Source organism: Mustela lutreola, chromosome 7 (assembly GCF_030435805.1).
Source record: "Mustela lutreola isolate mMusLut2 chromosome 7, mMusLut2.pri, whole genome shotgun sequence".
Lineage (NCBI taxonomy): Eukaryota > Metazoa > Chordata > Mammalia > Carnivora > Mustelidae > Mustela > Mustela lutreola.
The window spans coordinates 74,260,974-74,286,829 of NC_081296.1; the positions used below are offsets into that span (position 1 = coordinate 74,260,974).

At 39.8% G+C, this 25,856-nt stretch overlaps 1 protein-coding gene across 1 annotated transcript in view; it reads right to left on the reverse strand.

Moving 5' to 3' along the window:
• FBN1 (fibrillin 1) overlaps positions 1–25,854 on the reverse strand; it is a 235,519-nt gene extending 209,665 nt beyond the window's left edge. The window contains exon 1 of the mRNA XM_059181480.1: positions 25,691–25,854. Within this exon, the coding sequence (XP_059037463.1) occupies positions 25,691–25,854 (164 nt within the window). The remainder of the gene's footprint in view (positions 1–25,690) is intronic.
• Between the last annotated feature and the right edge of the window lie 2 nt (positions 25,855–25,856).

A 25,856-nucleotide genomic window follows, 5' to 3' on the forward strand; every position in this document is an offset into this window, starting at 1 on the left:
GTATAGCTGTCATAAATCAGGAAACAAGTGGGAAAGACATGTGTGGAGAGAAATAAAGTAGATGATCCAAGAAATAGAGGTTTAAGTATATTATATAACGTTTTAAAATAATCAATAACTGAAATTCATGCTATGATTACAAAACAAAGTGGGAAAGGAAAGAGAGAGAAAAGGTATAGATGTCTCAGTGAGCTACGGCTCCATCTTTCATGGCAAGGGGCCAATGGGTAATGTGTAAACCTAGAAATAGAGGTACAAGCACAGTGCATGGTGTCATGAAAATAAACATGAGAAAAACCAAAACCAGCAATGGTTAAAATTGGTTGCCTCAAGAGATGAGGATCTGATGGGGCGCCTGGGTGGCTCAGTGGGTTAAGCCGCTACCTTCGGCTCAGGTCATGATCTCAGGGTCCTGGGATCGAGTCCCACATTGGGCTCTCTGTTCAGCAGGGAGCCTACTTCCTCCTCTCTCTCTCTGCCTGCCTCTCTGCCTACTTGTGATCTCTGTCAAATAAATAAATAAAATCTTAAAAAAAAAAAAAAGAGATGAGGATCTGGGAAAATGAAGAGAAATCTTTTGCATTCTCACCTAATACTCATTCAAATCAGCTCATTTAAAAAAAAATATGCATTGTTACACTTTGACCATCCTCTTTTATTTAAAGCAATTACTTTAAAAAGTATTAACATCTGGGAATGCCACTCTGGAAAACAGTATGAAAACAGAGCTACCCTATGACCCAGCAATTGCATTACGGGGTATTTGCCCTGAAGATAGAGATGTAGTGAAAAGAAGGGACACCTGTACCCCAGTGTTCATAGCAGCAATGTCCACAATAGTCAAACTATGGAAAGAGCCTAGATGTCCATCAACAGATGAATGGATAAAGAAGATGTATAGATATACACACAGTGGAATATTGTACAGCCATCAGAAAAATGAAATATTGCCATTTACAACAATGTGGATGGAAATACAGGGTATTACACTAAGCAAAATAAATTTATCAGAGAAAGACAATTATTATATAATCTCACTGATATGAGGAATTTGAGAAATAAGGCAGAAGACCATAGGGGAAGGGAGGGAAAAATGAAGCAAGATGAAACCAAAAAGGGAGACAAACCATAAGACTCCTAATCTCAGGAAACAAACTGAGTGTTGCTGGAATGGAGGTGGGTAGGAAAGATGGGGTGGCTGGGTGATGGACATTGGGGACGGTATGTGCTATGGTGAGTGCTGTGAATTGCCTAAGACCAATGAATCACAGACCTGTACCCCTGAAACAAATAATACATTATATGTTAATTTTTAAAAGTATTAACATCTTCTCTCATAAATGGGGTACTTTCTGCTTCATTCTATGAACAGTTTCATTCATTCACTGTTTCATTTCATTAGTTATGACATTTTCACTTCACTGCATTACTAAAATTCTACATAATGTCTAGTTGTGATTTTTTTTTTGTATTCTCTGATCTTTTTTGAATTTAATAACTTTATCCTTTATAATACGTAATAAATCATTTCACTTCAAGTGTTTCAACCAACCTCCTCAAACAAGGACTGCTTTAATCTCATTGCCATTCATTCTTTAACACACTAAATACTACTAGGTTATTTGGCTTAATGCAAGATAGTAGAAAGATGTAAGATTTCTCCTCTGCAAACTCTGGTCTTGAGAACTGCAAACTAACAGTACTCATTCAAACAAGCTGGGTGGCATTTCTTCTACTTACACACAGGAAAAACAGCTCTAATTCTAGAAATAAAGGAATGTCTTATTTAAGTTGGAAAGCACAAGGCTATGTAAAGTCTAAAGTAGACACGTTGGATTATTTCCATTATAAAAGATTTTATTCTAAGGTTTCAGCATAAAAAGCATTAACAAAGAAGATAAATCTTTAATGAAGTTATTTTTGTGTGTGTAAATGAAAGCGTAGCATTCTCACCTTTCTTTTCCGTGTTACTTGGTCAGCCATCCCCACCAACCCACCACCAAAACAGCTAAGAGTTAAAGCTCTGTGCAAGTGGCAGTAGCATTTGGTGAATTACAAGTAAAACTCAAAGAGAAAAGAACTTTATGCTAAGTGCTAAAGATACATTACTTTATTTCATCCTCATAGCAACCCGTTGAGGTAAGTTCTATTATCATTGTCTTTAACATTAAGGAAATTATGGCTTAGGAAGGTTAAACAAAACAGCAAGTTCCCACGGTCTGGAAGTAAAGAGTGGGGATTTGAACTCAGGAAGCCTGACGCCACAGTACACTCTTAACCCCTATGTTAAGGCAGAAGTGCATTGGGGGCAAGACGGTATTCCACCCAATAACATTCATGAGGGTATGAGTAACAAGGGCCACAAAATGTCCATCAATAAACCACTAATGAAGCATAAATTGTTTTTACCTGTGTTCTAATCGCTGAAGGGGGATACATTTAGAGTCATTTCACTACTGTATATTACATTGTTTTAACTGCTAAGTCTTTATCTGGAACTTCTATTACCAATTGCTTTGCATACAGTGCTCTTCAACAACCTACCTCCAGTCTCTCTGGGGAATGGGTGAGCCCCAGCAGGCTGAATATTCGGATCTAGTTCAGACAGCACTCAGAGATTCTGTGGGCTAAGCAAAAGCCCCTCTCCATGGAGCAAACAACTGTGCTTTGCCATGTCTGACCACATCACTGCAGGAATTGGCCTCTGTGCAAGATGTCTGCAGTGTGTCCACATTCCTTAGCCAGAATCCACTTCTGCAAGTCTGGCCTCTTTTACAGGCAAGATAGCCTTTCTGCTTCCTATCCCAAGTTCAAATTTCCTTTCAGACAAGACTGGGGTAATAAAAACAAGTTCAGGGGACTCTTATTTCATATGCATGTGAGGTGATTAAATCCTTGGGTAAGAAAAATACTAAGCATTAGGTAAAGGTTAATGAGGCTGACCCTATTCCATGCAAGAGTTGCCTGCTTTTCCGAGCTGTCAGGGGAAGAATGATGACTTAGTCCTCTTAAGTGTAACTGTGGCGGGGTTTCAAAAGGCCTATGCCCCCACAAAATAAAGGGTGCTCAACTATCCATGTAACCTGCCTGAAGGTAATATCTTAATATTCCACTATTCCAGTTTTTAAAAATGATAATTTTCACTGTCAAAAAATGTGAATGATCAGGGACACCTGGGTAGCTGAGTGGATTAAAGCCTCTGCCTTCAGCTCAGGTCATGATCCCAGGGTCCTGGGATCGAGCCCCTCATTGGACTCTCTGCTCAGCAGGGACCCTGCCTCTCTTCCTACTTGTGATCTTTGTCTGTCAAATAAATAAGTAAAAAAACCTTTAAAAAAAGAAAAAAAATGTGAACGATCATGAAAAAACTGTGATTTGGTGTGTGCTGTGAAGTGTGTAAACCTGGTGATTCACAGACCTGTACCCCTGGGGATAAAAATATATGTTTATAAAAAATAAAAATAAAAAAAAAACTGTAATACACAAATGAGCTAAATATATTGTGAACCATACATCATGACTTTAATAGTTTTTTGACAGATTTTTTTAATCCAGGTAAAAAGGGAAAAAAAATAAAATAAGTAAAAGAAAAACAAAATTTAAAAAACAAGTACTATCAGATGAGGGGATCTACTACTCCAATAACTTTGCAAGAGCTCCCCCCTTACTTAGGTGCCGTTATTCTGCCCCTTTTTGCTAAAGGCAGATGCCACATCTACTAGCAGTGATTTGAATACCACATGTGACTATTCCAGCCCATCTGCCAGTCACAACATCTCAAGTAATGAAACTTCAAACCCTGGTAATGAAAATGGCTTCTACGGCCTCCTTAAGCTTCCATGGGGGTTCTGCAGACCCAGGGACTCCTTTCTGGATTGTCTGGGTCAACACTGGCTGGGACTCTTGAAAGCATAAGCCAGACAGCCTCTCCAACCTACTTCATGAAGAATTATCCTCCTGATTTTTTGTAAATCTAAAACTGTTCTATAGTGAAAAGTTTCTTAAAAAGTAAAATAATAATACTGTAACCATGCACCTATATACTCTTCCGGGTTTTAATAGTGATTGAGACACAGTCTTTGCTCTTGGAAGAAGACAGGCAAATATGCAAAGAATGTCAATACAGCAGGTGAAACACAGTCATCAAGGTCAGCCTGGAGAGCTGGGAGTCCAGAACAGCGGTACTTTCTCCCATCACCCAGGGCAGGCTCAGCAGAATCCTCTCTGAGCAACGAGTTGCTGTTTCCCACTTGCTAAGAGGAGTCATTAGTTTCAATCCATCCCACTGTTGAAATTCCTCTTAAATTCTCTAATTCCATTACCAAACCCCTTGTTCATTATTCTATTTCAAGTTTTTATTTAAATTCTGGTTAACATATATAGTAAAATTGGTTTCAGGGGTAGCATTCAGAGACTCATCACTAAACACTCAGTGCCCATCACCCAGTTAGCCCATTCCTCACCCACCTCCTTCCAGCAACCCTCAGGCAAACCTCTTGCTTCAATCTTGGTGTTTCACTGCTACTCTGATATCACATTCTTTTTTCCTGTCTTCCTCTTTCCTCTCTATTTCATTAGAACAATATAGCTATGTATCTTTTGCACGTTTACCATGCTTAGTTCTATGCTCCTAACTTCCAAACATAGACCCTCACCCTTCCTAAGATGTGAAACATCTCACTATCAGCTTCAGATCTCTGCCAGGTGGGCCTAACCAGCCTACCCTCATCTTCACCTACACCTTCAACTTCCACCCTCCTGTCCCACTCCCTCCCCTCAACATCTCAGCCCTCACTCATGCATTCACCTCTCCTCCAGGACATACATGCTAAGTCCAGAGGCTTCTTCCATGTTCCCTTTTTAATGTATAATTTCACTTCCCCCTCTAGTGATAAACCTCCTCCTCAATTAATTTCAACCACCTTTCAACCCACCAACACAATTCCAGACATATCTCCCAAAAACCTACATATGCTATACTGTAATTATTTTTAAATTAATTATATATCTAGATTCTCACCCCTGAAACCTGGCCCTACCCACTCTGTTCCAAAACTAGTAGTCCTCCAGGCAGAGAAACGATGTCTGCCATGCCTAGAATATCCTGGAGTTTATTTAGAAGCATGCAAGACAACATTGACTGAATGCCTTAGTTAAGTACAAAGCACAATTAAGATTAATACGATGTCTTTGATGTCCTAAATAGGCTACCTGCAAATGCCACTAATATGGAAACTGTCTAATAAAACTATTTCTTACAAATTCATCTGTTTAAAAGAAAAATATTTCCTACCTGCTTGAAAGGCTATCATTAGTTAAAAAGTCATGTATAATGGTTTCATACCTTGGTTATTTTGCTGATGCGCTGATCTTTTATTGCAATCAGTGAAGTTATCAATATTTATAATTCAGGGATCACTATATCTCCTTCAATACTCAATGCAGACAAAACTCATATATGCATAAATGATTCTGCTCATTTCTTTGGCAAAAGAAAACAAAAATCTCAAAGCAACTAAACAAAGGTTTTCAGCCACAAATTGGTAGACATTTCACCATGACAGGTTGTGGCAACTGATCAAGGCCAGAGATGGCAGTGGCCATAAGTGGCCAATTCCTAAAGACAAGTGTCACGAAGTTCACAGGAAAGCGTTGAAAGATCTCCTACTTGGGGGATCACTTTTCTCTCTGCTGAGTGGCATAACTCATAGTACAGGCACAATGGAGATGGGGCTGCATCAACAGTTTCATGTGCTATGCTCCCTAAACTGTGCTTTTGTGGGAATTTTGTGTTGATCAAAAGCAACAGTCCGAGAACTTAGAAGCCCCAGAATTTAGGTCACCATATCAGGGACACACACATACACATACAAACATGCACAACCTACAACAACTGAAGGAAGAGAAAAGTGCAAAGACAGTTGCCCCAAATCTGGGAGGTCATTTTAGACTGGCAGTCAATTTAAATCCTGTTGGAATCTTTTCTAGGTGACTGGAACAGTGTACGTACATGAGTGTGTGGTTTTCTTAGGAGGAGGAGGAGGAGAAAAGAAAGGAGGAGGAAGAAGAGGAAGGACAAGGAGAAGAAAAGGAAGAGTTTAAAGCTACAGGGTATACTATAAAAAGAAACCAGACATTGAACCCAAAGACCAGAAGGGCTGCTCTGTACAGCAGGTCCTAATCCTTCTGATGCACTGAGTACTTTCTGTTTTTGGAACTCTGGATTAAACAAGCCTAGAACACAGAAGTCTGCACTGGCCACTAAACCATCCAAGTGGCTCCCAAGCTTCTAAAGGCAACGATTGGACTAACATGCGGTCATAGTCTGCACTGAACCAACTGCTCTCTAAGGGAGGGAGAACTGTGTCTGCCCGGCTGGCATCACCGAACCCCTGGATGGTTGTATAAAAGGTGTGTTCCCACCTACACATGGGAAGAGATGGATTTGTTTCTGAGGTGGGAACTTTACTATTTGACTCTGTAACGATGAGGAGGGATTGCCTCAAAACCAAATACTGAGCCTGTTTCAAATTCACATCTTACCCACATCTGAGAAGGTTTGACCTATGACACCATGAAAACACATATGGTGCATCTAGAAAACTGCTTCCCAGAACTCAACAACCCCTTGACTTTACCTATGAGTTCAGGGATTATGGCGACATTTGCTTTGGGCTGTTGCTCCATTACTCAAGCCAAACCCATGTTGTACTTCACCAAAGGGTAGATGAAATCGTAGAAATGACTGAAACACAAACAAGCAAACTAAAGAGGTGATCCAGAACCCACCATGGTAAAAGGCAGAATGGTGTCTGGGGAATTCTCTGTTCCCTTCAGTTCCAACTGTTCCCTTCCCTCATCTTTACCACCAGCAGAAAAAAAAAACCATGATTCTCACTACTTCCCAGAAATTCTCAACCAAGAACTCTGTCCAGGGAGATAATAATGTCCTGGCAGCCCCACGAAAGACAGAAAAACCAACCAATGGTGTCAGGCTTAGGGGAAAGAATGGGGTCCTTCAGGAACTGGTAGGGCACAGAGACTCCGAACTCTAGTTCCGAGGACTGGAGCTCCCAACAGGTAGAGCTCCAACATGTAGAGCTCCAACATGTCATTTCTCTATTGGTATTTAAAATTTGGAATAGCTTTTCCAAAAGAAACAGTGTTAATAGGTGGTGGTTTGGTCCCTAGGCTAGGCAAACAGCAGTCTCTATCAGCTAAATAGGCTATTGTGGACTGGTCTGGGAACCTGACCACAACCTAAAATGTTGTTTCTATGGGAAAACATTCCACGGCAGGCAACCAGAAGGAAACTTGGCTACTCAAACTCATGGTCCCTGCAGCTACAAGCAAGCTGGCCAGTGAGCTGTGAGAACCGAACACCTTAAACTCAGGCCACGCCACAGTCCTGAGAGGGCAACTGGGATTGGAGCTTGCCCAGCCCCAGGCCCAGGGCCATCCCCCACCCATCAGGGCCAACAGGGCAGATCCAGTAGGTCAATAAATCAGGGATTTAAAAAAACTGTGTATACATCTGAAACTAGTGTAACACTGTCAACTGTATTCAAATAACAACAACAACAGCTGGGGAGTAACTGGATATTCTAATCCTTAATACACCTGATTTCTTTAGAGACCAGAAGGTTCCACCACGCCAGCAGCTATAATATGAGATCAGGATCCTGGACTGTTCACAGACCAGGAGTTCGGTGAACCATTTCCAGGAAGACTGGCTTCCAGATGAAGCAAAGAAGCAGGTCGGTTTTGAAGTCTATTTGGTGGCCTCAATCTCATACTCCAGTTACTCAAGCAGTTCAGATCCCCCTGGAATCCAATAACTACCCTCTCTTTTGCAATGTGAGCTCTCTAAAGATAGAAAATTCAGGGGCGCCTGGGTGGCTCAGTGGGTTAAAGCCTCTGCCTTTGGCTCAGGTCATGGGATTGAGACCCTCATCGGACTCTGCTCGGCAGGGAGCCTGCTTCCCCCTTTCTCTCTGCCTGCCTCTCTGCTTACTTGTGGTCTCTGTCTGTCAAATAAATAAAATCTTTAAAAAACAAAAAAAGATAGAAAATTCAGATTTATCTTTACAATCCAGCCCCTAGCACAAGACCTGAATCTTAAATGGCAAATGAAGGCTTAGGTTTTATATATACCTCTGACGAAGAGAAAAGTGAGAGAGAATTCTGTCAGAGTAGTGAATATTTAATTTGTTGAAAAGGTAAATATTCATAAGAAATTAAATAACAAAATAATGAAAAAGATAATTACTACTAAGAGATCAATATCATTTCATCTTCTTTTTTTAATTTGAAAAACTCAAAATGAAAAGTCAAATACATAAGAGACCCATAAAGAGAATTCATGGGGTCTAGGAGTGAAATACTTTCGTGTTTCAGATGAATCACTTAGAAACATTTTACAGCTATTAAGGTTTCAGAAACCTTGTGCCTCAAACTTTATTTCATAGGAGTCAAGAGGCAATGGGTCTTTTAAAACATTTATCTACCAAACTTTTTCATTAGAACAGAAGCGACACTGTTGCTAAGGAACAAAGAAATAGAAAATAAATCATTGATAGAATTTAAGTTTCTAAAAAGTCAGAAGAAGACAGCTAAAAGCATGCAGTCATAGATATTATTTCATTGAAATTAACAATTCACAATATTAGGGACAAAGAACTTGACAAGTTTTTTTTAACTTGGTAATTGAGGCAAAGTTGTAAGCATTTATCTCTAAGCATTTAGATCTCTAGAAAATTTTTAACAAGAATAGGTTAATTTAAATTTGAGGAAATTTTATGAAATTGGGAATTTATCTAGTCCATATGAAGATACACTATAGACTAAAAATAATAATTAGCAATTTTCAGAGAGCTTTATAATTTACAAAGTGATCATGTGACTCTTCTTCCAAGTCCTATCAAGAAAATATATTGCTATGCCCATTTTCAGATGAGGAAACTGAAATTCAGAGAAGTGAAGTAATTGCTCAAAGGTCACATAAAGGAAACATGTTATAAATCACTAATTAAAAACAAAAAAGAATTTATTAATAAAACATTCCAAGGTCAGTACTAGAGATTTTTAATTAGAAAGATGTTTCCATAAATACACCAGCAAGAATGTGTTCATTTATATAAACTAGTTTATGCTTAATTTTTTGTATTTTGGTTTTCTTTTCTTGGGTCTACAGAAACAAACATTTTAAGACAGATCTTCCAAAGGATATTGGAAAAAGAAAGCAATGGTAAAAGGAACACATTTCAGAAACACTCACTCCTATAGACTTTTGTGCGGTGAGTATTCTATCCCATTCCCTCTAGTGAAAATATGAGTCAGCTGTTAATATGTTCAGTGTTTTGTGGGTGGGGAAGTGAAAAGCAAGGTAGAGATTCAAAATGTGGACAATTCAAAACCTACTCAAAGCTGTCACTGGAATATATTTTACATATGTAATTGAATATGGGTGTGACCTGTCCTTTTAAAAGTCAGTTCAAGGAGAACCTTCAGACCATGTAGGCATTCTGTTCTGGCTCGGGAAGACAATGAGTGGCACAAAGACCAGGGTGACCCAGATGATGTTCTAAAAAACCCTCCAGTTTCAGGTCTCTATGACAATTCAGAGGCTTCCCTAGTTTTGTCCATTAGATAGAGAAGGTCACACATTTCAACTGCCAGCCCATCTCTTCCCTGAAATCCAACCCAAAAGATTTCTCTTTCAGCCTGAGTGATGCCAGCACTGTCCTCTTCAAACTTTCTAAGTTCTGGGAAAGGTGTGACAGTATTCGGGTTGCAAGCTATAATTAAGCAGTGGGATCTCAATCCCAGGACAAAACTTCAACCTCTAAGAAAGGAAATGATGAGTCCTTATCTTTTAGAGGTACGTATTGAGATGTTCACAACAAATTTAATAGTTTTTCATGGTTTACTTCAAAATAATCTGCGGTGGGGGAAAGAAGTGGCTAAAATAAGACTGACCATTCACTGGTAAGGGTTAAAGCTGGAGCTTCACGGCATTATTCTCCCTAGTTATGTCTATATTTGAAATTCCCCAGATTAAAAAGTTAAAGCAACGACTTTGCAGCAGCAGGCAGTCTAGTTATAACCCCCCTCTCCTGTAATGCCACCATGACAACACACATAGGTTTATTTTTTCATTGAGGTGAAGAGCCACTTTTATCTGTTATGCAACTCAACATTCTTGAGTGGGATGGGGATCCCCATTTGGAAATAATAAGTCAATCCCACGATGTTTCTCATCTAAAACAAGGAGCAAGAACTAACTGAAATGTTTCTCTGCAGCTACTAAAGAAAGTTAACGTTCATTAGACAAGGAATCCAAAAACAAAAGACTTAACCACACTTGTGCAAATAACTTAGCGTGTTAGCCCAGGGGATGGGAGTCCTTGGGCATCACCACTGCTTTTTGACCTGCATGATTCGTTTTCATAAGCATACCTTGTCTTTCCTTATGACTAACATAAACCCATCAGTTAACAAAAGACGAGATTGAGGGGAAAAGGGAATAATTTGTATCCAATCCGTCAAAAGGCTGAATGTTGGCTTTTCTGTTCACAAATGGAAGAATTCTTATACTCATTGGAAATAGGAAATAGAAGGAGAAAATCATTTAGCAAAGAATCCTGGTATGTTTTCTGACTCCTCAAAATGTGAGGATGTGTGTTAAACATCCTATTTTTAAGGAGGGGATCCAAATGCAAATGAGCAGAGAATCAGTCCAAGGTCAAATTAGACTTTTGCCTAGGGACGCCTGGGTGGCTCAGCGGGTTAAGCGTCTGCCTTCAGCCCAGGTCATGATCTCAGGGTCCTGGGATCTGGGAAGGGAGTCTGCTTCTCCCTCTCCCTCTGCCCCTCCCCTCTGCCCCTCTCCTCTTCTTGTGTTCTCTCTCAAATAAATAATCTTTTCAAAAAACCTCAAAAATAAGAAAAATAACTGTATTTTAGAGTCTGTCGTTTAGAATTGTCAGATACTCAAAAATGTCTACAGAGTCAGAACTGCTGACCAAAAAAAAAAAAAAAAAAAGGAAAAAATGGCTTGTATGTTCTTGTAAGATTCCTAAAAGGTTTTCAAAAGTTTAAAGTTTAAAAAGAAAAAAAAATATTTCATTATTTGGGGTTTCTTTCTTTCCTGAGAAGTTAACAGAGCAGAGAAACTACCTGGTTGTTTGTTTGTTTTTATATTTTTGGGTTTTTTGTAAACTTTGATTGTATTGGTGACAGTGTGACTTACCCCAGAGAGATGAGAGATATTAGGTAATTGGAATATTTGTAATGACAAACAGAAAAATAACTACTATCCATTTAAACCATTCCTTACTTAAGGCAGTCTTATTTTTATAGCCTGTGAATGAACATGAAGCAACCACAACTTCCTAGGTTTATTGCCAATCAGTTAACAAGAGGTTGTTAGGTAGGGTGCAGGGTATACGAATTCTACCTAAGCACTGCCTAAATTAAGATAATGTATGTTTTTGTTCCACTTTCCCAGATGCTCAATGGCTGAATACCTCTTAAAAGTCAACTTTCATTAGAATCGAAATAGGAATCATTCAATAAAAATGAAAAAATAAGATTTTCATTTTCTCAAGAGAAATTGTACACAGAAGAAAAACAACGACAAATAAGAATCCTTTGTACTGAATGAGCATTACATTGCTGCAGGGCATGAAACCAAAGGAAGGGAATGCTCAGTTGGAGAGCAAATGCCATGGCTCTTCTCAGAGGTGGCCAATCTCAGTCAGCCTAGCCTCAAATCACGTAAGATGGCCTGCCCACAAAGCGCCCAAAGGGAACAGTAATAACAGAGTGAGTTGAAGGAGTTCTGGGTCTATGGAAAGGGAGCTTTCCATAGTTTGGGTGCAGATAATGTATTCAACCATCTAACACCCCTCTACTTCTTAAAACCCATTCCACATGACTCGGGCCTGGCCACACAAGTGCCCCATTTCTTTGGCTACAGTGATGGACACAGTGACAGGAGTGGCACCAAAAGAAGGGATCAGCAGGAAAGAGAAAAGTCCTGTTCCCAGAGCTACCAGTAAAAAAATACAAACTTCTCTGGAGGAGTCGATGGGGGTGTATGGATAAGGAATTGCACTCAGTAAGTTTATTTCCCAGTACAGGTAACACAATTTAAAGGAAGGGGAAATTTAAAAATGAAAGCCTTATCAGCACATTGTCTTTAGGTATAACCAGATCTCCACAAAGGGAGTTTCCATTAAAATGATCATTTTTAAATGTTTGCAGTTCAAGTTTGTTCCCTCTGTTTCTAAAAATAATCAATAATCAAAATAATCAATCAATCGGTCTCCAGATACTAATGGTTATCTAACTTTTGGCCACAAATATCCAGCCTCTTTGTATGACTCCACCGCCTCTTTACCTTTATCCCTAACAGAATTCCAATCATCCTCATCACTGTAGCTAAATCATCAAGCACTATACTAGGAACTTGAGATGCATTATCGCCTTGAATCTTAGAACCACCCAGAAAGGTGAGTATTATAATCTCATTTTACAAGTGGAGAAACTGACAGTCAAACAGGTCAAACCACTTGTCTGAGGTTCCTTCCTAGTAGGTGGGGGAGCCAGGATTTGCCTCCAGGCATGTCTGTGTCCACACTTCCAAGTCTCCCCAAAAACATGGCCAGTGGTTATTAGTGTTCATTGAAAATGACTCCTCGGTCCTTTAAAATATAGTCTCACAAGCAATACCACTGTACCCAGCTACCCACAGCCAGGCTCGAATAGGAAACCATGTGAGGTCATTATAATGTATACCCCAGCCACTCGCTCCGGGTTTTTACAGCTGAACTGCCAAATCACTCCTAGCCAACTCTTCAGGAAATGTTCAGACACTTTCTCAGATTCCAGCTAAAACATCAGCTATGTGGCCCTGGGGAGTACAGAGCTCACAGGGTGGTAATGGGATATAAAATTTGCAAACTTGAGGTCAGTGGCCTAACCTCTGGGGTGTGAAGCAGCAGCAGCCCATGAAAGATTAAAAACTATTTGTCAGCTTGAACGCTGCGTATCAAGTCCCTCCTTCTAAAGCACGTGTCCACACCACCTTGGACATAAACTTCATCCATAAAAGGAGAGAAAGATACTCCACATATAGTTCTGCCTAGAACCATTGGAAAGAATATAATCATATCAACAGACATGAGGTGGGGTGTTCATTCTGGGTGCTAAACATCAGGTACAATTAAAACACAGTGCTCAATAAATAGTTGTCATTTGGATTAGGCAGATGTTTTGCAAAATTATTGAGGTAGATGATACAGAAGAAAAGACAAAAATTTAAGATTTTTTTCTTCATTGGCATGATGCTTACATGAAATCTAAATGTGTAAATTAGTAGTCTGGATAACTGAGTCATGAAATTACAAGAGTCTGAGCTTCCACACGAAGAATTGCCATGGCCCATCCCTGGACATATGACACTCTAATTGCCAATTACAAGATTACAAGTCTGAGTGCAGCAACGATGATGGTGGTGGTGGGTGTTACTCTTCAGACTCCCAGAGAAGATGCCCCCTTCTCATTATCCCACCCCCTCTCTGCTTCTCTAACTGGCAACTCCCTCCCTTGGGAAAGTCCCATCCAATTCAACTACACCTAATATGGAAGCTTCCACCGACATCAAGGTAGCACTGAAGAGCTAGTGCCCAGCTTCCCATCGGGGTTGACCACTGAGTGAACGATGGCACCACATAAGGCCAAATAAACAAGGACAAGACGAATGTCCACACCCACATGGTACAGGAGGTTTGCTTATTTGAAGCACAAGTGAGGACTGAGAGATACCAGTCACCCTTTCTAAGAAACAAAGACAAAGAGGAGGTGTAAACAATCCTACTTAAATTGTCTTTTGTCACTTTGTGTGGCTCACCTTCTACACAGTGGAAGAAAATAGGTACCTTGAGCACTTTTTAATGAATTTTCTCTGGACCTTGGTTTTAGCATGTGTAAGTTTCTGAAGTCTATCCCACTATAATGCTAATTTATAATACTTTTGTAAAGACAGAAAGACAGATCATCTGACTATAAAGGAAGATCTGAGTCATGATTACATATGCCAAAAAATTTTTTTCAAGTAAGAGGAGACTTTAAGAGTCATTCATCAAAGGCACCAACCTATTAGGGTCTGATTACACAACATTATAAATTAGTACCAATGGGTAGGAGAAATGGTGGACCATGGGAAGAGGGGGATACACCAAACTTTACACGGCACCATATACACAGGTTCATACACATGTTGGATTCACCTCCTTTTTCCAATGTATCCCTCTAAATGTTTTTGTAGGAATCTTTTCTGATATCCAAGTGTCTTTCTTTCATGCCCTGACTCCTCCAAAAGCTTTCAGGCCCCTTAAGAGGCTAGTCAAGGCCACAGGTCACCTGAGGGGATAGACATTTGTATCTGTCAGAACCTTGCACCTGTTCTGTCCAGCCCACATCCCTGGCTGATAAGACTCTCCACGCTGGAACTTTCTCCTAATTCCCTCCTCCTACTTCCTTTTTCTCCTATCCTCTCCTAACAAAATCCTTACCTCCACTCTTCGTTTCCAACATTCTGAGACTACCAAGTAAAAATCTAATATTTTACTTAGAATTAATTTTTCTCAATGTCTTAACTCTTATTTGGTATTCCTATTTTATTTATAGCTCAGCTTCTGAAGTTGCTTACAAAAAGAAGAAAAGGAAAATGAGATGGTGATGATGATGATGAAAAAGATGAAGGAGGAGAAAATGGTGATGAGAAAGAATGACAGATGCTGGTGAGGATGTGGAAAAAGGGGAACCCTCCTACACTGTTGGTGGGAATGCAAGCTGGTGAAACCACTCTGGAAAACAACATGGAGGTTCCTCAAAAAGTTGACAATGGAGCTACCCTATGACCCAGCAATTGCACTACTTGGTATTTATCCTAAAGATACAAACGTAGTGATCCGAAGGGGCACGTGCACCTGAATGTTTATAGCAGCAATGTCCACAATAGCCAAACTATGGAAAGAACCTAAATGTCCATCAACAGATGAATGGAACAAGAAGATGTGGTGTATATATACACAATGGAATACTATGCAGCCATCAAAAGAAATGAAATCTTGCCATTTGCGACAACATGGATGGAACTAGAGCGTATCATGCTTAGCGAAATAAGTCAAGCGGAGAAAGACAACTGTCATATGATCTCCCTGATATGAGGAAGTGGTGATGCAACATGAGGGCTTAAGGGGGTAGGAGAAGAATAAATGAAACAAGATGGGATTGGGAGGGAGACAAACCATAAGTGACTCTTAATCTCACAAAACAAACTAAGGGTTTCTGGGGGGAGGGGGGTTGGGAGAAGGGGGGTGGGGTTATGGACATTGGGGAGGGTATGTGCTATGGTGAGTGCTGTAAAGTGTGTAAACCTGGCAATTCACAGACCTGTACCCCAGGGGATAAAAATATATTATATGTTTATAAAAAAAAAAAAAAAGAAGAAGAAGAAGAAAGAAAGAAAGAAGCAAAAGAGGAAGAGGAAGGAGGAAAAGGAGAAGAAACAGAAAAACAAAACAAAACAAAACCCTGGCCCTGGAATACATTCCTGTGATTAATGGAGATATTCCTATGCTTCAGTTCAAAACCACGAACTTAACAGTAGACATAATGTGCCCATAGGGTCCCCATAAATCCTGTCTCCCAACACCAACATCATAAAATGGTTGTTCTATATTTGGACTTAGATGTGTTTGGATACTTATATATGAATGTAAGTATGACTGATGGTCTAGGAATTCACAGCCCTTCAAAACACTGAACCAAATCACTTGTCTAATGGAGCAGCTCTCCTAACTCGGAACCTGATTGCTGTCTGAAAGGCATCTCTGGCCAGGAGTGGCGGACACAGGGAATTTTCCTCCCTCCCTTCCATTCTGAAGGGCTGAATAAATCGACCTAGAGATGATTTCAACAACAACAACAACAAAAAAGGCCACTTAAGAAAGTGGTAAAGTCATAAGAACTTAAAAGTAGGATTTGTTAGGGGCGCCTGGGTGGCTCAGTGGGTTAAGCCGCTGCCTTCGGCTCAGGTCATGATCTCGGGGTCCTGGGATCGAGTCCTGCATCGGGCTCTCTGCTCAGCAGGGAGCCTGCTTCCTGCTCTCTCTCTCTGCCTCTCTGCCTACTTGTGATCTCTCTCTGTCAAATAAATAAATAAAATCTTAAAAAAAAAAAGTAGGATTTGTTATAATAGAGGATTAACTCCACAATCCAACTTTGACTGTATTCCGAATCCAGTTTTATCCTATTAACAATGTGGCTACCCCATTTACAGCACAAATAACAGAGTTCAGTTCACTACAATACTGTCTATTGGCAATTGCATATCTTTTTTTTTAAGATTTTATTTATTTATTTATTTGACAGAGATCACAAGTAGGCAGAGAGGCAGAGAGAGAGAGGAGGAAGCAGGCTCCCAGCTGAGCAGAGAGCCCAATGTGTGACTCGATCCCAGGACCCTGAGATCATGTCCTGAGCTGAAGGCAGAGGCTTAACCCACTGAGCCACCCAGGCACCCCTGCAAATCTATTTTTAATGATCAGTTATAAACCCGGATTCCCCCAAAATGTTTTGGAGGCAAATTACACCAACAGATATATAAATATGGGGTTATTAATAGAAGCTGAAAGCAAAATCCCATCAGAAGGAAGGCAAAACATACCAAATATTTAAATAATATATAAATATTATATTATATTGTTTATTAATTTTATATTAATATATTAAATAATATATTATTAAATAATAATAAATTAAAATGATTATACATGAAACTGGTCCCTATCTTAGAAACTAAAGGAAAAATGGGGGGGTGTTAAGTGCTTTATAATTCTTATATTTGAAAAAACAGAATTTGCCAGTTTGTTAGGGACTATAATCTTATTCATGCGGTTTGTGAGTCCTTTAAATGCAGAACTGTGCAAAAGTTAAGAACAATGTTCCTAACATTAATCTAACAGATTGTGAAGACACATTGGTCATGTTGCAATTTTCATTCTGAAAATACAGTAGGAAATATAATGCAGTATCTTCAATGCAAAAGTCAGTCAACCCCACTAGATCGAGGTAGGATTAAAACATCTGATTATCCTTCTCAAAAAACTATTATTCCCTTACTGTGGTAGCTAGTTTCCAAAGATGTCCCCCCAAAATGCTTCCCTTCCCTGCAGACACACACTGCTCCACACATCAAGAGGCAGGCTAGATCAGTCCATGCCCTTGAATCTGGACAGCCTGTGACTTCCACGGAATTCCAGGTCATACCACTCCAGGCTCTGTTTAAAGAAAGTCTGGTAGCTTCCACATTTGTGCTCTTGGGATCCTGAGGTATACGGTAAAAAGCGTGGTTACCCTGCTGGAGAGCCCCTATGGGGAGGCCGTGTGGAAAGGAAGACAATCTGAGACCATATGGAGAAGTGAGGAACCCAGCCAATACTGATAACACATGAGCCCATCTGAGCCCTTCCAGCTAGCCCTCAGCCATTCCTCTCAGGTCTGTAGGCAACACTGGGGTTAAAGCATGTGACCAGGGATCAAGAGGTTACAGTTCAAAATCCTGCCCCAATGGACACTTGCTCTGAGCAAGGCCTGGTCGCTGTACCTGGGGCTCAGTTTCTCCATTCTTAAAAACACCCTCAGTGGCTCTATTTCCAAGGAAAGGCCCAGACAGGAGACTGCATAGGAGAGCTTTAAAACCTGGAAAGTGCCCAGCACAGCCTGACAAGTGGCTCTCTGCACCCTCTATTCCTTCCTCTGTCCATCCATGTAGATTAACCACACCAAAGTAAATAGGGCTGCGGGCGCCAGCCCATGGAACCAGAAATACACGTGGAGAAGTCATCTCGCCCACTCCAGCCCCATCCGACGTTGTGGGAAGCAGAGACAAGATTCCCCACTGTGCCCTGTCCAAATTCCTGGCCTGCAGAATCATAAGAAATAATAAAATTGTTGTTGTTTTAAGCCACTAAGTTTGGGGTAATGCGTTACGTAGCAATAAGAAAATCAAAACACTCACAAATGAAAATAGCTTTTTTCCTGGTAGTAGAGGGACTGGGAATGGTTCATTTCTCTTTAGTTTCTCATTCTCATGGTGCTGTAATGTTTTTAGTATAATAAGGTTTAAGGTACATAGAGGTGGGGTATCCTACGTATGCCTCCCCTTTACCTTTCCTCTTGACCAACCAAGTGCGCATGTTACTTCTGGAACACCACTTGATCTTCCTCTTCACCCCCTCAACCATTCAGGCCACCATCCACTTCACCATGACTCCTCTATTAGCCTCCCAACCTCCCTACCTTTGGCCTCCTTACTCTCTAACCCACACACCTTTCACCAGAGCTGCAAAGGCCTGGTGTGTTCCTATCCTAGAATCCTTTTCTAGCTCCTCATCCTCACCTTTCACAACATTCAGATATTGACTGATGTTTTGTGTCCTTCAATCCCTCTTCCACCCCTGACAGTGTCACAGTCTATGGACAGGCACACAGAGTTGCATACTGCACAACTCCAGGGGGCACTATAATCCTAGGCTACATTATAAACTGTTCCCCATCAAGTTGTGCAGGGCAAACCTTGCCCAACTGTACTCACTGTCCCTTAACGCCTTCACGCTTTTCACTATATACTTTTTTACACTCAGATTTTTCCTTATTTCTCTCTTCTATTTTCTCCAAGCTCAAATTTATATCATTTACCTCACCCAAGCAAAATTGGTCAGACAATCAAAAATTGTCTATTGAACACTTACCGTGAGTCCAGGTTCTCAGTCTCCCTAGTGATAAATAAAACATGAACTCTGTCTTCAGAAAGTTCTCAGACCTAGTCGATGGTCACTTATTTATCACAGAGACCAGAGGTAGGCAAACTTTTTCTTTAAAGGGCCAAGTAGCAAATAATTTAGCTTCTCCAGCCATACTTTGTCTCCACTACTCCACCCTGCCACAGCAGTATGAAAACAGAAATAGATAATACATAAACCAATGGGCATGGCTTTGTTTCAGTAAAATCTCATTTATAAGAACAGGCAGCTTGGTCCACAGTTGGTCAACTCTGATGGACTCTCACTGTGAAGGCTTTTCTGAAGAATCCTGTTCCCACAGGGAGGCTTCCCTTGTCATGTGACTGCATTTGCCTTCACTAGATCTTAAGTCTTTCCCACAGCAGTGATGGGAGAAGATTCTGGGGAAATGAAGATACCAGTACGGTATGGGAGAAAGAAAGAAACTTCCCAGGTATAAGATTTATTATAATTGGGAAGCAGCAAGATAGATTGGTTAAGAACACAGACTATGAGACCAGATCTCCCAATGCTTACTAGTGTAGGTCCCTGGAGGAATTCCTGAAACCCTGCCTCCCTCAGTTTCCTCACGCATTAAATGGGCAAGTAGGTATAAACTTCCTCATACAGAAGTTACACATTCAATGCATTAATGTATGAAAAGTGTACTACTGAGTGATAGATCAGAGCTTGCTAATCTTCACCATTATTATTGCAATTTAATGTAAAAGTTACATTAAATTAATGGCTCTGAGCTTATAGGTAGGTGGCTAAGGTAAAAAAAAAAAAAGAAACAGGAAGGATTAAATAACTTGTCATGTTGGTAAAAACTTAACACATGTACTGTTTCCCCTAAAAAGAGAAACATCTCTTGCAGCTCTAGTCTGTAAGTTTTCCCACAGGACATGAGAACAAGAGATTCTGAATGGCATCATGAAGAACGTATCCCGCTCAGAGACCTACACGGGCAATGCAGAAGGAGGGTACCCGTGATGGTTACCTGCCAGCCTCAGTGGAAGTTCAGGGTCTAACACTAAAATACATGTGCCATTCAAAAACCCCACCAACTCCGACATCCTATACTTCCTTCTGTGTTTTATTAGCATCTTTGTAAAAATGTTCAGGAAAGTTTCTTGTTTGACAAATATTAGTATATCATTAGCCATACTTGGGAGGTGTCAACTAACACAAAGGAATATTAGGAACTTTAAGTAGAACTCTACCAAAGCCTTTGTCCTGCATTTCTGACCAGTGGAATGAAAAACCAAAACCATAACTAAAATTAATAGAGAAAGACATTTTAATATTAAGAATTTGTCTTTAAAACTTAACCTTTGTGCACCTCAGTTCTTACTGCTGTAAAACTAATAAAAAACCCAGCCCATAGAGATGTTATGAGCATCAGATGAGTTATCATATGTAAAACTCTGAGAGCAGTACAGGTGCATAAATGTCATCTAGAAGTTGCTATCCCTGCTACAATTATTGCTGTCATTTGTTCTTACTTAATCCTACACCCCATGCCGTCTGCTACCTTTCCATCAAATCCCAGTTCCCATGATGCATCAGATTCTCCCACCAAATGTGAAGCCTCCCCTCCAGGCTACAGGCTAGATGTCTCTGGCATCCCACAGAGCTAAATTCAGGCTGGCATTCAATCAAGGCTTCCTGAATTAATGAACTCTTTGAAATCCCATCTAATGATCAGTCAGTGTTAAAATGTTTTTGATTGGATTCTTTCTTGCCTTTGATGATTTTGTAATCTAATGGGAAAAATCAAACTTAACAAGGCCTGCCATATAGTTCAGGCCTGATATATTAATTGATTTCAGCTTTCTTAAAAAAATTTCATGGAAAAAAATTCTAAGTTGCTTGAATAGGCCCATTTGATGGGTTAGTTTCTAGAAGCTAAAAAACTGTTAATGTAGCTTCTTTCTATCTTGAGAAAATATTTAAAATCTTATTTTCACATTATAAACAAAGGCTATACTTCATAAATTCATTGTTTGGTTTGTTGAAAAAAAGGCAAACAAATTCTCTGTAAATATCCTAACATCTTGTTCAGTATTTTGCTTGATAAGCGTCATTGGCATAATACTCTAATCTTTTTAATCACCAGCTACACAAGACAACAAGGGAATGTTTCAATGTTCTTTAAAATTCCTAATAAGCTTGGAGGGATAGCTGTGCTTCTGTTTCTATCACATTCAACCTCGTCTCACCATAGGCCGATGTTTTAAATTAATTTGTGATACCAACAACTTACGCATTTTGGTAAACAATCTCTGTCTAAAATGCTAAAAAGTCAGTCATATAAATAAATATTTTGTCTGCATCTTCTCAATTAAAAAGTGCAATTTCTAAAAACTTCTATTTAACAATACCTTGGGGGGAGTGGGGGTCAGAAAGGGAAACCTGGGTAGCTCAGGCAGTAAAGCGTCTGCCTTTGGCTCAGGTCATGATCTTGGGGTCCTGAGGTCTAGCGCTGCCTTAAGCTCTCTGCTCAACTAAGACTGTGCTTCTCCCTCTCCCTCTGCCCCCTTTCCCACTCACTCAAACATGATCGTGGGCTTTCTCTCTCTCTAATAAATAAAAAAAAAACTTTTTTAAAAAGACTATCTTTTTTTTAAATGATATTGCAATATTTTAGCCTAATCTTTTCACTAAATACAAAAACAAACCATACCACTCCAGGAGTCCTTTCCCTATATTTAATTATTAACCTACCTGACTTTGGATGAAGTCTTTTAAGTCCTCTTTGTAAAATAAATGGACTTCATAAACTCTACAGAACTTTTTCTGCATTCCTTGTTAGAGTTCTTTATTTTAATAACAGACTTCTGTGTAATTAATCCCTTGGAGTTTGCCATCACATAATCTACCTATGTACAAACGGTTCCATGTGTATTTTTCTGGTAACAAGACCTCTGGAAAAAATAAACAAATAAACAAAGACCAAAAAGAAAATCATACATAAAGTCACAAATTGTGTGACATATACCTCATCTCTCATACACTTATAAACCAAGCAACAAGGATAGAGAGTCTCAGTCTACCTTATCAGGGATTTGAGGAAAAGGGGTTTCACTCTGAAGAATTTTTTCCCTGTGACAGGAAACTGTAATACTTCCTTATTTGAGGGTTAAGACAATAAGGCAATTTCAAATAAATGGTTCCTAACTACTGCTATTCAAGTAAAGCTGTGTATTTTTTTAATTGAATTATTTCCCACACTTTTTGCCTAATCACACAAGTTAAGAATTCAGCTGAGAAAAACTCCTGTGAACTGAAATTTGAACAATAAAACTAGGATTTTATTATTTCTCATAAAGTCATTTCACATAGGTTAAGCAGTGTCTGGTCAAAGGAAAACTACTATACATTTATTATTTGAAAACATTTTTGAGACTTGCAAAATTCTCATTTCAAAATAGAGAAAAAAATGCAATTTTTGCAGAGTGAATGGGGACCACACTCATTCCATAAAAGAAGGATTTCCTGTAAAAACAGAAATTGGCAATTTAGTCTAAGAAAACACAGTGAAAGCTGGGAAGAAACTTGAGGATGCTTAAATCTCCACTGTGGAACAACTTCTGTTGCCCAGTGGGAAGGAAACAACAACAACAACAAAAAGCCACCTGCAACATGAGGAGAGAAGACGACAAGCTAGGGCTGTACTCCCGGAGAAGGAAAAATGAAGCAGGTCCCTAGTCTGTGAACCAGGGGTGCTGATGGGAAAGGAATATATGTCCCAAGAAGAATACCAAGGCAAACTCTGCAGTCACCTGTCATATCAGAGAAAGACAAGAAGGCAGTATTTGTGGAAGAGATGAGAACAGGGCATGGCGGACACTGGTGATTTTAGAGCACCTTTTAACTAGAGGATATATTAGTGAGGTGCTGAAAGTTGCTGCCACCAACTGGGCATCAGGCAGACTTGGGGTTACAAATCACTTTCACTTCATAAACTGTGCATTTCCATCAAAATGGTAAACAGGCTTTACTGTCGTCAAAGAGGTTAGTTTTGAAGCTGGTAATATCTTAACTAGCAAAAATAGAAATTTTAAGCAATAACTGGAAAAACTTTACACACAACCACTTTTCCTGATGATTTATACAGCAGAGCATGGTTAAAAGACTTCTTCATGTGAGACTATAATAGCAATAAGCAGAGAGAATGCCTTTTAAATGCTGTTCAAATCCAAAAGCAGAATTGGTACTTGGTTTAAAATCTATGGGAAAACCTTTTATGCAGAGATTCTACTTTTATTAATTTGTGCCACACATAAATTTGCACATCTATACAAATAGGTGTGCAGAATTGGGGAAGAGGGGAAAAAATTAATATAATCAAGAGAGCCATCATTAGGAAACAATTTTAGCCATGTTATGGGATTCTGTACACCAAGAGGATGCACAAAGTACATCCATTTGAATTAACAGATGGATGCACAAAAGGTATACGGAAGTGAGCAAGGTTTAGAACAGTATATACAATATAGTATTATGTAATTAATATGTAATTAAATAGGTCACATGCTATACATATACATAAACATGTGTATGTATATATTATGTATATATATTTGTATACAAATACAGATGCCTACAATAGGTCTACAAAAATATACATGAAAATGGTGTCTGAGAGGTAAGAGGGACATTTTTTAAATTGTATATCCTTTTAAATATTATTTTTTACTTCTCCAAATACACACACACATATATATATGTCCTTATAGATAACATGAGAATTCTAAAAATAAAAACCTTTATATTAGGAAGATTCATTTTTCTATTAGTATATGATATATTATACTGTAAATGTTAATTATAATTATTTTTTAATCTTTATATATGTAAATTCTTATAGATCATGTGAGAGCGAGGCATACTCATAATTACTATCTACTAACAACACCTTTTTAGGAAGGCTTTGTGAATCATTTGCAATAGCATAACATCTATGTCAGTGACCAAAACCTGCAAGGCCCACAGAGAGGTATTTCCCTATAATCATAAAAGAGTAAAACCCAAGAGAAAGAACTGCTGGTGTGAGTAAAACTAGGGACATTCTGTTAAGTGACAAAGTCAAGCTTAGTTTCTGTTTTCACACTGAGTTGGTGCCTCCGGAAGAAACAGCGCTGGTTGGTGACAGCACATAGAGATGAGAAAAATGTCTGGAGGGGCCTAACATCTCTCTGCAGATTTTCATCCCCAAAATTAAGCCCCACCTCCTCTCTTTCTACAGGAGCAATGCCATCAAACTTAGCTATTAAGATAATATATATAGCAGAAATATATACATTTTAAGGAAGAATGCTAGACTAACTCTGGTCCTTTGAAGAACATATGAAAATCAGAGTTTCAGTCCATATGTTGAACTTGCTTGCATGGGCCCTACACACAGCAATGAATGTCTGCTGCTTGATCAGAATCAGGCTTAACATGATAAGCAAATTTCCTTTCCAACACTGTTGGAGTCCTGGACTTATTTTCCACAAAGGCCAAAATGGAACTAAATTAATCATAACTATTTCCTGGGGCCAGAAAACCATGTATATTTTACCACAGCCCAACCGCGTGGCCCTGACCATCACTTTGTCCCTCCATGGTCTAGACCAAGATTCAAAAACAGGTTCATTCAGTTTACTGCACTTTTTCTTCCTGTGCCTGGGCCATACAAACATAAATTTTACTCCCTATATAGTTAAAACAGCCCATAACAAAAAGGAATAAAGGAAATGTTCAACCACAGAATCAGATAGGACATCATCAACTGGTGATTCAGGATCTTATGATCGAGCTACAGAACTTCTCAAAAGGAGCAACAATGAGAATGAAAAGAACTTAATAAAAACCTCTGTGTCTGCATACTGTCTGGGCTCATCTAACAGACTCCTCCAAGGACATAAAATGGATCATTTACAGTTGAGCCTTCTGCTTCTAGGGAGGCCTAAATTTAAACAATCTCACAAAAACAAATTTTTCTTTCCTTCTGAACAATTTTAAGGAAAATGTTTGCCCACCCTTCTTCAATTCAGAGAACTGACAGTCCTTATACAGTCAACCTGCCTAATTTAAATATTTCCTGCTGAAACATTTCCTGTAATAGCGACTAGGAAGCCAGTGAAATGCTCAATTGCATGTACATAACACATAAACCACTGGTTAAAAACATCCCTCTAAGGCCCGCCACAGAAGCATCAGTGCCCCAATGAAATGAAGAGCCCCCTTACAACCCAAAAGATCACAAGTTCTTGAAAAATTTGCCCTGCTCTGCCTCCAGGGTAGACATTGGAAAGACAGTATCAACCAGAAAATCCAGTCCCTAATTTTAGTAAGCATAACTCATAGGAGAGCCAACCCTTGAATGTGTCTTCCCTGACTCTGTCACTGGAATTCCTTTCTTTCCTTGCTCCCTTACCAATAGAGCATCTGCAAAGGTGCCCACAAGGCAAGCACTTTCCCCTACACACAACCGGAATTGGTAGGAAGGGAAAGGAACGGGCTTCTCTGTGTCTTTCAGTCGCAGCTCCTCCCCTTCTTCCTCAAAGAACACTTCTCGCCTCCAAAAATCGGCCTTGACAATGGCCCAAGAGTCCTTTTAGTCATGGCATCCCCTCGCAGAAATCTTTAAAGAGCGGAAGCCAAGTGGTTTAGCCTCGAATGGGACGAGAGCTGGACATTCCCTGCACTTCTAAGGTGCCCCCTGGAGATCTTGTCAAGGATCCTTCTGGTGTGGAGAATCAACCCTGTCAGTTCCCTCGGGATCTTGATACTAGGGAAAAGAGGGAAGTGAGACCCACACCAAAGGAGCTGGCCGGTTCGGTTACCCTTTAAGCGCGTCGTGTCCTCCGCCGCCTCTTCTCTTGGCCCGGCTAGCTCTGGTTTCCTTCACGTTCCCAGCCTCCAAATTGGCGTCCGCCCCATGGCTCGTGTAGGACGCTAAGAGCACGGTAAATCCCAGGACGACCTCCAGCAGCCCTCCTCGCCGCATGA